The sequence below is a fragment of the Phalacrocorax carbo genome, chromosome 3 (assembly GCF_963921805.1).
Source record: "Phalacrocorax carbo chromosome 3, bPhaCar2.1, whole genome shotgun sequence".
Taxonomy (NCBI): Eukaryota; Metazoa; Chordata; class Aves; order Suliformes; family Phalacrocoracidae; genus Phalacrocorax; species Phalacrocorax carbo.
Window position 1 is genome coordinate 60091370 of NC_087515.1, and position 12986 is coordinate 60104355.

General features: G+C 36.3%; 1 protein-coding gene across 4 annotated transcripts in view; it reads left to right on the top strand.

Moving 5' to 3' along the window:
* Positions 1 to 12986, top strand: part of SCAF8 (SR-related CTD associated factor 8) — a 167276-nt gene that overhangs the window by 22798 nt on the left and 131492 nt on the right. For all 4 annotated transcript variants that reach the window (XM_064447070.1, XM_064447069.1, XM_064447068.1 and 1 more), the window contains exons 2-6: positions 634 to 717; positions 2166 to 2210; positions 5916 to 6077; positions 7747 to 7903; positions 10221 to 10351. In XM_064447070.1, the coding sequence (XP_064303140.1) occupies positions 634 to 717; positions 2166 to 2210; positions 5916 to 6077; positions 7747 to 7903; positions 10221 to 10351 (579 nt within the window). The remainder of the gene's footprint in view (positions 1 to 633; positions 718 to 2165; positions 2211 to 5915; positions 6078 to 7746; positions 7904 to 10220; positions 10352 to 12986) is intronic.

Consider the following 12986-nt stretch of genomic DNA (forward strand, 5'->3'; position numbering starts at 1 on the left):
GCTGGATTTTTGCTTAAGCATTTGTAATACTTCTGATTTATAATTCCTCTGAGTTAAGGCAGTGAATGGAGGAAGTCTACACTTTTTCTCAAGCTGCTGTTTTAAGTGGCAAAATTGCTACATGCTCTTTCTCATTGGGCTGGGTTTTTTGTTTAATGGAAAAGAGAAACATTTGATTCAGCAGGCATATGATGATGAATATAGTAAGTGTTTAGTTAAGCATCTTGTTATGCTTCCATAAAGGTAGTCAAGTGTATTAAATTTTTGGCCCTAGAAAAAAAGTTAATGAGAGCTACTGTATTTATGTATTGTATATATTTCCTTTGTAACTTCACCTGCAGGTGTCTGCTGTATTTAGTACTAGGAAAACTAGGTATATAGTGACAATTGCAAAGGAAAACCTGCTATATTTTAAGCATTTTGGATCTTATATTTTATTGGGCCTTGTTGTTTTTTTTTTGTTTTGTTTTGTTTTGTTTTTTTTCTTAAATGGGGATGCCTTTTCTGGTGTAATATGTATTTAAAATCTGATGTAAATCAAAAGTCTGATTTTCTTGTGGAATAATAATGTATTTTTGTACTGCTTAACAGTGCAGAAAATATTTCTGATACCCTTTTTTTTTTTTTTGGCAGTTGTACTCGCTAAATGATTATAAGCCACCCATTTCTAAAGCTAAAATGACACAGATCACCAAGGCAGCAATCAAGGCTATAAAGGTAAGAAATTGGCTAGCTTCTTTTGACTTCCTTTCCATTTCTCATCTGTGTCAAAATAACTGAATAGCTTTAAAAAACTTGCTGTAGAGCTTTCAGTCTCCCTTGTTCTGTGTACAATTTCCAAGTTATGATCAAATGTGATGGGATTTTCAGGAGCACAACAGAAGGCTTAATTTGTTGTGTGACTTTCATTTGCTGGTTGTCATATGTGAGAAAGAATTATACCAACTTGACTCTTCAATCAGATCTGAAAGACAGATTTTTTTTCCCCCTCAGTTTAAAAAGGAAACAATGACATTGCCTGAGAACAGATGAATAAATATAAAACTACAATTCACCCCGCCCCACCTGAAAATAAAAGATATGTATGCCTTTGGATCAATACACTTGTATAAGTTTTATTTCATTTTTGTAAATTCCTAGCATACTTTTTCATGGGTGTTGCTCATAGATTTTTATTTTTGATGGTGATGCTGAGCAGCAATGGAGCAGCAGAAAACAGCACTGAAAAATGATGAAGGAAAGAAGTATGCAGTTAGCATTAAGCATTGAAACAAATGGCAATGCAGTGAAAGCTGGAGAGGTTAAAAAGAGGATAGACCAGGAACTTGTGCTCTTCCTATTGTGTTTCTCTGCTGAGAATGCAGGTGCATTTTCAGATAATGAAAACCATGTTGGGATTTTGTGTAATTTGGAGAAAAGGCAATTTGATGACAGAAGAGTAAAATTTACTGACTTCCTTAAATACGAGAAGTCTCTGTAAATTATAGTCTCTGTTTTGCAGTATAATGGAAATGCTGAAAACTTGTATCGAACATAAACAGGTAGCAAATGATAGTAAACGATTCTATAAATTAAACAGTTAAATGTCACCAAAATGTTTTATCATGTATTTAACTTGGAAATCCTGCTTCCACTCTTATAATTTCATTAACAACATTTAATTGTGTAGAACAGTTATTGAGATGTTGTAGAGCTATTGTGGTGATATGTGAGATTCCAAAAACCAATTTTGAAGAAAAAGTATATAATAGATGTTATAAGGTTTTCTCATGTTTTTAGGTTATTAAAGTGAACACTTGGAAACTAAATGAAGTAGAGAAGTGCTATGCTTAGTAACATTAGGCTAACATCTTCAGTTGTGTACAATGAAAAAATATGATTTTGAAGGAACAATTATATTATTCTCTTAGCTCTCACTAAATAAGCGCATGTTATTTAAAAAAAAATCCAGTGTAGAAACCTTCAGAAGGCAAGAAAAGGATTAGCTTTTTTTATATGCTGTTAAATGTTGCAAGGAAGACAGCATACTCAGCCGTGGGTACTAGATTGCTTGTTAATCACACCAAGTTTCTAATTCTGGTTTTACTACCAATACTGCATGACTTGAACAAGTATATGCATCTTCAGAGTTTTCTCCCCTATTGAAATATTATTTTATTTTCCAGTTCTACAAGCACGTTGTACAGAGTGTTGAGAAATTCATTCAAAAGGTAAGTCAGTCACGGGTATTTTGTGTTAGCACTGAGAAAAACGTCCTCATTTTGGATTACAGAGTATTGAAGACCCATCAGGTTTTAGGTACACATATGGATTATTTTTATCACCCGTTAGTTTATTTCAGGTTTTAGTTACATTGTTTCTGCTAGTAATCAGATCGTAACCCATGATGCAGAAAGACAAATACTTCGTCCTCATTTTATAGTTACAATATACTTTGAGCTGAATGACTGTGGATGCTATCTTAGGACTACTCTGTATATATTCATTTAATGTTAAAAGAGGCTGTCAGTGTAGCCCATGTGAATGGCTAACAGCAAAAGAACTGACAGTGGTTTGGCAAGTGACAGTTGCTTTTGCTTTTCTGCCTGGTTTTCCCATAGATTTTAAAGCTGAAGGGAAGGTGACCATTCAGCCTCATCTTTTGTGTAGCATGAGGTGTAGCATTTCAGTCAGCAGTTCCCACTAGTAATTTAAAACAAAAATATTTATATGGCTAGACTGGAATTACTTTTTGGGAAGATGCAGTATTAATTTAAAGATTCTGAATAACAATGAATTTTATTGTATTTTGTTTTCTTGCAACAGTTAATTATTCTTGGGTAAAACTGCATTTTATCTCCAGTTGGAAATGCATGGATTGCAATTTGTGAGTCTCCTCCTTGTCTGTATTGTATTTGATTGTACAGTTGATCATTATGGTATAGAATTTCTTCTCCATTTGTAAATAGGCGTAAATTCTGATCAAATCGCCTTTTTATTTTGACAAACAAGCTAAAGAAGTTAGTCTGTTCATGTTGCAACTTTGGGTGCAAATTTTCTTCTGTTGTCCATTTTACGAAGGAGTCTAGATTGACCTGTTTCTGTAGCTCTCTTCCTCATTACCTTTTATTCCTTGGTGCCCAGTGTATGCTGCAGTGCTTTTTGGCAGTGGTCGGACAGAATAAACAGGGTTCAGCTCCAGCCTGATGTTTTTAACTGTCTCAGAACAGTTCATGAATGAATTACTTCAGTACTAGAACATCAGTCCTATGTGGAAAAGGTGTCATATATATGTTTCATGGCACTAGTAGAGATCAGCAGTATACTTTACCATCACTGCTAGTGTTTTGTCAAGTAGTTGACTTTTGGGGCATCGCCTCTGACTTCTTTCCACCTCTAAGAAAAGGGATCAATATCCTCTGATCCCTGTTTAATTCTACAGGTAGACGTAAGAGGATGAGAGCAGGTGTACATCTTACCCATGTCTGATCAGTAAGTAGCACTTTACAGTTGCATGTCCCAAAATTAATCCTGAACCGCCCAGGTTCCAAATCCTGCTTTGTAGTTGCAGTGGCTGTGATTGGTAATTCTGTGTTCAGAGGCACGAGAGAAGATTCATCCCCTGAATGAGAGAGTGGTAGTTTGTCAGGAATTGGACTGGTCGTTCATGACCCTTCCATAAGCTACTAGGAGTATGGGTTATCTTCCGACATTTGTGTTCGGTGTTCAGTACTAATTGCTAAGAGACTTTTGCACTGTTTGTTGCTGGTTAGAGAAGGCAGATGTATGTTGGTATTGATAACCTTGTTAATGATCACTCTGGGTTAGATGTTTCCCTTTGGTGAGCTTGATATGTTTTTTTCTCAGTATGTCATAAACAATTTAGTGAAGCATGCAAATTATTAACAATATCAAATAGTAAGTTCTTATTTTAGTAGAACTGGAGATAAGCAGATGAAAAGCTCTTTTCTAGCCATTTGATATTTATGGACTTAAGTTGTATGTTTGGAAGATAATTGGAGTGTTTTTCCTGGGAACAATCACTTAAAGCTCAGAACTACCAAATCTTCCATTAAAATCTGCTGTAGGCTTGTCCAGAGTGATGTCGGTGCCATCTCTTTTAGTTTACTGTTGATTCTTTCCTACTCCAATATTGTCTTTCTTCAAAACTAATCTCATGAGGTTACTGAAACTTCAGGTGAAATAATTGTCTGTGACATTCTTTGTTTTGTGACACTTAACTCACTGGTCTATTGTCGTATTGGTTGACTGTTTTATTCTCTGGCAAAACATCGCTTTAGGGGTCAAATGACGACTTTGCATGTATGTTAGGATATTCCACGGTGAGAGCGACACTTGAATGATTTATTTGAGTAATCAAATTATCTTATTGCTTAGACTCCGTAGGAAAATAAGTGAACATTTGCTGTATAAAAACTTGTCTCATCTCAGATTGAGGATACACAGGCTCACTGCTACAGCTGTTGTTCTTTAAGTTTTTATTTGTATTTTATTGTATTTTCCTTTTTTATAATCTGTATTATTATATTAATTATAATGTTTTCTTGCTTTCTGTATGTGCCATGTTTTTAAATACTCCACCTAGCGTATTTACTGAGTTTTCTTATTAAATATATCTGGTTTTTGTTAACTTCAATATCATGAAAAGTCATATACCTGTCTGTTCTGTATGTGGAATTATTGGTAATAATTCAGCTAAAATTTGAGTAACTACAATACATTGAAGTGATTCTCTGAAGACAGTGTATTATATGGAATTAGATTTTAATGTCATAATTTTAATAATGCACATTTATTCTTAAAAGGATGCTACACACATTCTTAAAAATAAAGAATGAGATACTTAAAAACATCAGACCATGTTTAGAGCCTAAATAAATGCTTTATTGAGGTTGCAAATGTTAGCAAATCAGCACTTTACGAAACGGGAAGTTTGTATCTAGGCTATGATAAAATTAGTAGTCTGAAGTGTGTGTTTGGCACTGTAGTAGAGATGATGAATTTAGTATGTTACATAGTATTTTTATAGACTACTTCACCAGAGGTGGAATGGGAGGACTTTCCCATGTTTTCCATAGTACCTTCTGTGATAAGTGTGTACAACCAATACTCATGAAATGAATCCATGTCATAGTGTGTTCCAGTGATGACCTCATTATAGTTTTGTATCACTTTTCATTCTGTCTTAAAATTTGTTGCACTAGTCTGGTGCAACTACTTTGCAATTAAAAGGCAAAAAATACAGCTTTAATTGTTAAGCAAGTAAAATTACCAAAGTAATTAGTATTGTAGTTAGCAGACATGCTTTATAAATACAATGCTGTTTATAAATTTTGCAAGTTTTCCACAGTTCTAAAATAAGTATCACTGGTGTATTCTCAGCCAAACAGATGTCTATATATCCTGCTCCCACCAAAACAAGAACATATTTATAAGACATTCTGCTTATAATGATGTAAAATAAAGTAAATAAATGTTAACTTTAATGTTGACTTTGATCATAAAGGAGGACAAAAATATCTTGAATTACATCTACATCTAGTCCCAATGTACTACTAAGAATTTAGCCATGCTTTATGCTGTTCTCTTAAAATAGGTGTGTGCATTTAAAAAGGATATGTGGTTCGTGTGCTAATTTTTAATAGCTATAGTCTAAAAAGTTTTTTGAGTGGTAGTAAATTGGTTTTAAATGATCTATGTATTTGCAGAATACATATAGATGTGATAATTCAAACATTAAAGATTGGCTATTTTTGAGAGAGTTTAGTTTTTCAGGGCAATTTGTTAAATAGAGAACATTTTGGTAATACTTTGACTCATTTAAAAATTAGAGAGAACTGTTAATATTTAGTCTGCCATTAATGGTTTTTGGGTATTTTTCACATATGCACACTTTAAATTATTGTTCTTTGTAGTGCAAACCAGAATACAAGGTACCTGGTCTGTATGTCATTGACTCCATTGTAAGACAGTCCCGACATCAGTTTGGGCAAGAAAAGGATGTATTTGCTCCAAGATTCAGCAATAACATCATCAGCACTTTCCAGAACTTGTACCGTTGTCCTGGGGATGACAAGGTAAACCACTTATAGTTTTTTTTTCTAATTAAAAGAATCTTCAGTAAGTTATCTATAAAGAATAAAGATTTTGATCTCACTTCTTGGCTTGCTAGAGTGGTTCTAATTATCAACGTACACATTTATATGTGTTTCTTTTAATTTTTCTTGTCTTAGCGTAGGGATAGGGAAGACACATCCAATTAGAGTAATTAGAATTTCAAAAAGGCTTTCAGGAACACTGTATGGATTTGGGTTAATGTATTTTGATGAGGAAAAGAAATTAAGCAGGCATTTCACAGGACAGGGAGTTGTAGTCAGTCTTCTATTGTCTGATGAATGAGCAGGTTTTTATAGTGTCAAGGAATAAATAATCTGTCTTGGTAGCAGTAGCTTCAGTGCTAACTGGTGTGTTTTGGACTGCAGGAACAATAAAAGAACAGCAAAGTATCTCAAAAGTTACTTTTTGTTTGATACTGCATCAACCAACAGCTGAATAAGGCCTAACTTGAACAGTTTGCCCCAGTAGCTCAGCTGTTTCCTTGGACCAGAGTAGTCAAGATAGCTACCAAACTGTCTTTATAATAGTTTAGCTGGAAATAGCAGAGGGTGCAGGCAGTTTCATTTCTTTCACACTTGTCACTAATCTTACAATAGCTAGTTTTCTTATTACAGAAATGAAAAAATTACAGAAAGTTGTGAAATGCTAAGGACTTAATCTCCACATAAATTTGTGTAGTAGAACCATTAAGTCAAGTAGTGAGGCAGGACACTGCAGGAAGAGAAAGACAGGTTGTTCTTTGAATAGTGGCATGCCATCCTATAGCTGTATTTTTCAGCCAAAGATCTGAAAACCCAAGGCATCCATGGAAGGTGATTAAGACAAGTTCAGTCATGTACAGGAGTACATGTATCCTGTAGTTGTCTTAGGATTCTTGCCTTTTTAGAGGAGTTAGGAGATTTGGGAGCAGATTAAAACAGTGGAATAGAAATGTATTTGCAAGCTGAATAATGAGTTACATCTGATGGAGTTGTATGAGGTCTTAATTTTTATATTATTTTTCCTTCCCTGTGATCCACATTTTTAATATTACTATGTAATTTCAATAGACAGAGAATTATTTTGCAATTTAAATTCTTCACTTTGTCAAGAGAGCTTGCAAAATATTGAGCTATTTTCCTAATAAGAGTATTTAGCAGCCTTATGCCCATTTTTCAGTGGATATAAGTAATTTTGGTTCATAGGTAGATCAGAGTTGCATTCATATTAGTTGAATATAAAAGTTTAGGAGACTAATAATTCCTTGCTTTGATTATTGGTAATACTTTAAAATGTTTCCTTGAAATTATTTTCCTTCCATTCTGGCTTGCGAGAATAAAGGTGCGAAAGTGCAGATACATTCATTTTGTTTCATTGTACTATATTTCATTTTCTGTTGAGAGAACTGTCACTCTGTGCATGGTGTGTTGTTACTGTTGCCTAGGCATCTTATACAGGTCAGCCTCAGGTTCATAGATTAGACATCTTCAGTGTGACCCAGTACAACTTTTCTTATGGTTCTTACTGTTGGTAAACCTAAAGGTGCTTCAATCTAGACAGATTGACATTGCTTGTTAAGAATTCCATAATTGAAAATAACAGGAAAAATAAGCATGGCTCAGGTCTCCTGATATCCTTTCTTCATTTTAGAGTAAAATCGTTAGAGTGCTAAATTTGTGGCAGAAGAACAACGTCTTCAAGAGTGAAATCATTCAGCCTCTCTTGGATATGGCAGCAGGAATTCCTCCTCCAGTTGTGACCCCTGTCTTGCCCAGCACTACAGCTGCTATGAGCAACAATACACCAGGTAAACAAAAATAGGTTAAAGTCATACTTTGAATTAGAACACTTGTGTCAGCTTTGGTGTGTTGGCTGTTAGCATGCTGAAAAATCTCACTGGTTTGCTTTAGACAAATCAAATGAATTCTAGAAAGAAATATAGCCAGCTTCCAGATCAGGGAAACAGCAAAACCAAGAGGCAGCCTGCTGTGTTTACTCTCCAGTTGTATGTTATAAATATATTTAGATTGAGTAACAGTGCAGTAAGACCTAGTTTTGCACTCAGAAGTCAAAACAGTAGATCACTGGCAGTGTTAAAAACCCAACACAGCACTTAATGCAATTGCTGTTAATTAGTTGTGCCACAATTGAGAGAATTGAAACATCAGTATCTCTTTGCTATCCATAGGATTGAGTTTGCTGGATCATGTCAGACAGTCGTCCTTTACTTTTGCTGGCTGACAGGCAATGATTTTGAGGGGGAAAAAGTTAATGATATAAGCTGTGGCCAGTGACATATTTCCCTCTTCTTCAAATCTGAAGTATGTGGGCCAGAAATCATGCTGGAGAATCACATGGGCAAAAAACTGCTTGTGGAGTACGTTCCAAGTTAACAAACACTAACGTTTCTATACGTGCAGACTTCATAATTTTGAGCTCTAAAGCATTTTCCTTACTTACATAGGTGGGTGGTGGGGAACTGGCTTTTCAACTTTTTTCATTTTATGGAGGTTTTTTCATCCAAGATTGGGACATATGGGAAATTTTACATAGAGAGGTTGGGTTTTGGCACATATGAGTCTTCTTTTGTCACCCACCTTTTGCTGATCCCATGCTGAAAAAGCAGAGAGGTGGACAAATCCACCTTATTTTTCACTGGTGTCTGTAAACATGTAGAAGTTCCAGCTTGTCGTGGTTTAGCCCCAGTCAGCAACCAAGCACCACGCAGAACTCGCTTACTCCCCCCTGGTGGGACAGGGGAGAGTATCAGAAGAGTAAAAGTGGGGGAAACTCATGGGTTGAGATAAAGACAGTTTAAAAGGCAAAGCAAAAGCCGCACGCGGAAGCAAAGCAAAACAAGGAATTCATTCACCACTTCCCATGGGCAGGCAGGTGTTCAGCCATCTCCAGGAAATCAGGGCTCCATCACGTGTAATGGTTACTTGGGAAGACAAACGCCATTACTCCAAATGTCCCGCCCTTCCTTCTCCTTCCCCCAGCTTTATATACTGAGCATGATGTCATATGGTATGGAATACCCCATTGGTCAGTTGGGGTCAGCTGTCCCGGCTGTGCCCCCTCCCAGCTTCTTGTGCACCCGGCAGAGCACAGGGAGCTGAAAAAGTCCTTGACCAGTGTAACTGCTACTTAGCAACAACTAAAACATCTCCACATTATCACCACTGTTTCCAGCAAAACTCCAAAACATAGTCCCATGCTAGCTACTATGAAGGAATTTAACTCTATCCCAGCTGAAACTAGGACACAACTCTTGAATGGGACTTACTGCACCTTCTAGCTCAATATTTTTTATTTTCCTTAGTTCAATTAAATTGTTGAAATCAATGCTTTTTCAAATTCTGATGCAAATTGTATTTTAAAACAGTAATCTAGTAACTTACATTTAGTGTTCATCAGCATAGCTCTACTTCTGAGCTAAAAGTAGGAATATTTCAGGGTTGGAGGGTTCTGGATTATGGCATGAAACTATTTACCCAATTGCTGATCTAGTCTCAATGTTCTGCTTGGGGAAAAAAAAATATAAAATGGGCAATCCTCATGAATCCAGCTGCTTCAGGTTGAAATTTTTAGTAGAATCCTTAAGGTTCCTCATGGGGATAAAGTGCAAGGCCAGTAAGTTCTGGACTAGCAGATGTTTCTGAGGGGATTGCAAACAATTATTGTTTGGTATGTATTGTTTCCACAAAATGGTTTGGATTACTGTGTGAAAAGTATTTATTTTGCATTTGTCAGTGTTTTGGTTAGTAGTTTCCCTAGGTCAACAGCCGAAACAGCTGTGAACTGCGCTCTACACAAAGTAATACTTGCAGAATGTTGGTGTGAGTCTATGTTATTTCTGTGTGTGTTAGAAAAATAGTTTAAATTGATGTTAATACACTGCTTTCCCAGTATTTAATGGCTGGGGTTATGTCCTAGGAAGATTGTAGTATCTTTATAATTTTGATTTCTTGCAATCCAGAAATCTTTGATGTAGAAACAGGAATATTCATGTCTGTTTTATAATTTTTTTACAGCAGTTTTTGGGTTTTTTTTTTCCTACTCTAACACTATTTCTAGGTCTGTATGTTAAAATATTTCGGCATATTGGATTTTCTCTTTTTTAGGGACACCTGTGACTCCAGTTACTCCAGCCAATGTGGTGCAGAGTTTACCTGACCCTTGGGTATCTCAGATTGCTAATACAGATACCCTTGCTGCTGTTGCACAGATTTTGCAGAGTCCTCAAGGCCAACAGGTAAATATTTTGTAGACAGTTACGCTTTACACTGTTTGGTGCTCTGTGTCTTTAAGGTACACTAAACAAATACTGCTTTCATAAGTATCTCTTAGTTTTGTGTCTTCTATCCCTGTTAACTGTCCCATGAAGTGGTTCATCACAAGTAAGTTCCAGGTAAACTAAAACTTCCTGTTACCTTTTGTAAACAACCCTATTTGTTCCTTAAAAGTATCACAAAATGTGACTTCAGATAAGATGGTCTGTAATGCATACTTTTCTATATAGCATTGCAGATGACTAACTAAAGAGCAGCATTAAGATTTCGTGGATATAGGTATGAAATAGAATGCCAGTTTAAGCATATTTCTCTGCTGGATGCCCCAAGAAGCTAAACATTGTACAGAATTATATAATGGGAATGTACTCGTTATGGAAGTGCATTGTGTGTTGATTCTTTTCTTTATCTTTCCATCTGCTAAATACAGTTTTTATTTTGTAGTCTTAGAAACTGAGAACATAGTCACTTCTAAATGCTGAATTTCAAAAAAATTGGCTTGACGTGCAGCATGCATTGAACTTCTTGTCCTTTTAACCCACAGCCACATAAATTGAGCACACACAGTCAGCCTTCTGTAAAAATGTAGATTATAATTTTTTCCATCTATGCTAGAACTCTGGCACCAGCGTAACTAACTTTGGCATTATGATTTTTATTTGGACTGAGAAATAGGATGCTTTACCTGCTGGGGTACTAAACAAAAATCCTATGGACGTGAATGAGAAACAGTCAGCAGCAAGCTGTTACAAAGCACTGATGCTGACAATAAAAACAACTTTACTTAGATTGCTTTACAATGTTCAGCTAAGCAGAGTCACCTGTAATTGTTCATAAGTTAAGTGAAGGGAGTATTTTCATCTGATCACGCTGAAGGAAATAGATGGATCATTGTAAAGCAGAGCGAAATGAGTTTGTGGGATACCTTGTGAAATATGGAAGAAAGATAGTGGAATAGCTCTCAAACAAGGAAGGGATGTGAAGTGAGAATGGGAAATATATGTTAAGTCAGTAAGGTAATTTTGAAGATTATTACCTACAGCGTATTCTTAAAAAAAAAAAAAAGGGAGGGGGAGGACATAGCAAAAGAAAAATTTATAACAATGAGAAGGAAATTAGAGTGACAAAGAACAGATCACAAAGTAATAACATTTGGATATTTAGCTCAAAATGGTAAAATGAGGAAGAGAATGGATTTTGCAAGAGGGAAAAGATGGTCTTAAGCAGAATTGTGGAGACAGGCTGGGTACACAATAAATATGTACATGCAGATCTCTAGGACTGGCAATATTTGCTTTCATCCTGTCTTTTCCTGTTCTCCAAGCCACTCCACGCCCTCCCCACCGCCCCCCCCCCCCCCCCCCCCCCCCCCAGCGCCAAAGTCCTTGATTTCATTTTAAGATTGTGTTTTATGGGTGAGAATGCATGCAGGTAAATTGAGAGTCTAGATGTAGCAAAGGGTAGAGTAAGAAAGATGTGACCAACAAGAATGTGAAAAGAGCTAGAATGGTGACCACCCAGGATTTTCCCACTCCAGGGCTTCCATCTCTGCTTCTTCAGTTTGATTCCTTCCTACTCAGAGCAACATGCAAGATGGACCAGCCATATTTGCTTGTCTTTGGTTGGTTGGCCAAGAAGGGGGGGCAGAGCTCATCAGATTTGCCTGTTGCAGTTAATCAGTGAAAGCTCTTGGTGAGGTAGAACAAGAATCGAAGCATTTTCAGAGGCTCTCCTGCATAAGGAGTTTGTACAGCTCTTTTTAAAGAACAGGAAGAGTTGTTTCACATTATCAGAGGGTAACTGTAAAACAATCTTGAAAAAGGATCATACATTTTTGATGTATTGTGGAAAATATCAACCTAATCAGCTTATGCAGAGTTTCTGGTGAGCCCTAGCACGAAGGGAGGGATTGAACCCTATAAGAGTTCAGTGGTGAACCCCATGATGAGGTGGAATATGAACATGAAGGTAACTAGGGATTTATGTCAGTGTAGTTTGAGCTACCTGGATTTGCTCAACCTTTTCTCCAGAAATACCCAAAGGTAAGGCTACAGGGGTTTACCTCACAGAAGGTCATATGACTGCTTCCTTTAATTCCATGGTACTTTAGGAGGACTTCTTTCCACAGGGATAGTATTTTTTCTTTTTGTGTTACGGTGAAGCTGTACAATTTTATGGGAGCATCTCTATTCAACAGATTAATAGATCTGCACAGGAAAAGGCCTTTTATTTCCTCATTGGGACAGCGCTTTTAAAAACAACTGTGTACAAATAGGAAGTTGGAGTAAGGAAATCAAGGTACACCAGGCGATTGGATTGTACATTTTTTCTAACAAAACTGTGGAAGATACTCTATTTTTCTTTATTTTCCTCTAGATTTGAAGGGTATCCTGATATACTCTGATGAAAATGTCTTGGGTCCATTCACTACACTTTTGACAGTTCCTTCTCTGATAATATTTAGTACTCATTCTAGTATAATCCTAGACCTCTCCTGGGTTGCGAATGGAGCTGTTTAAACAAACAAACAAACCATCCCAACCACCACACCACCCCCAAAAACTATTTTTAAATAATAATTGAAACACGTAACACTAT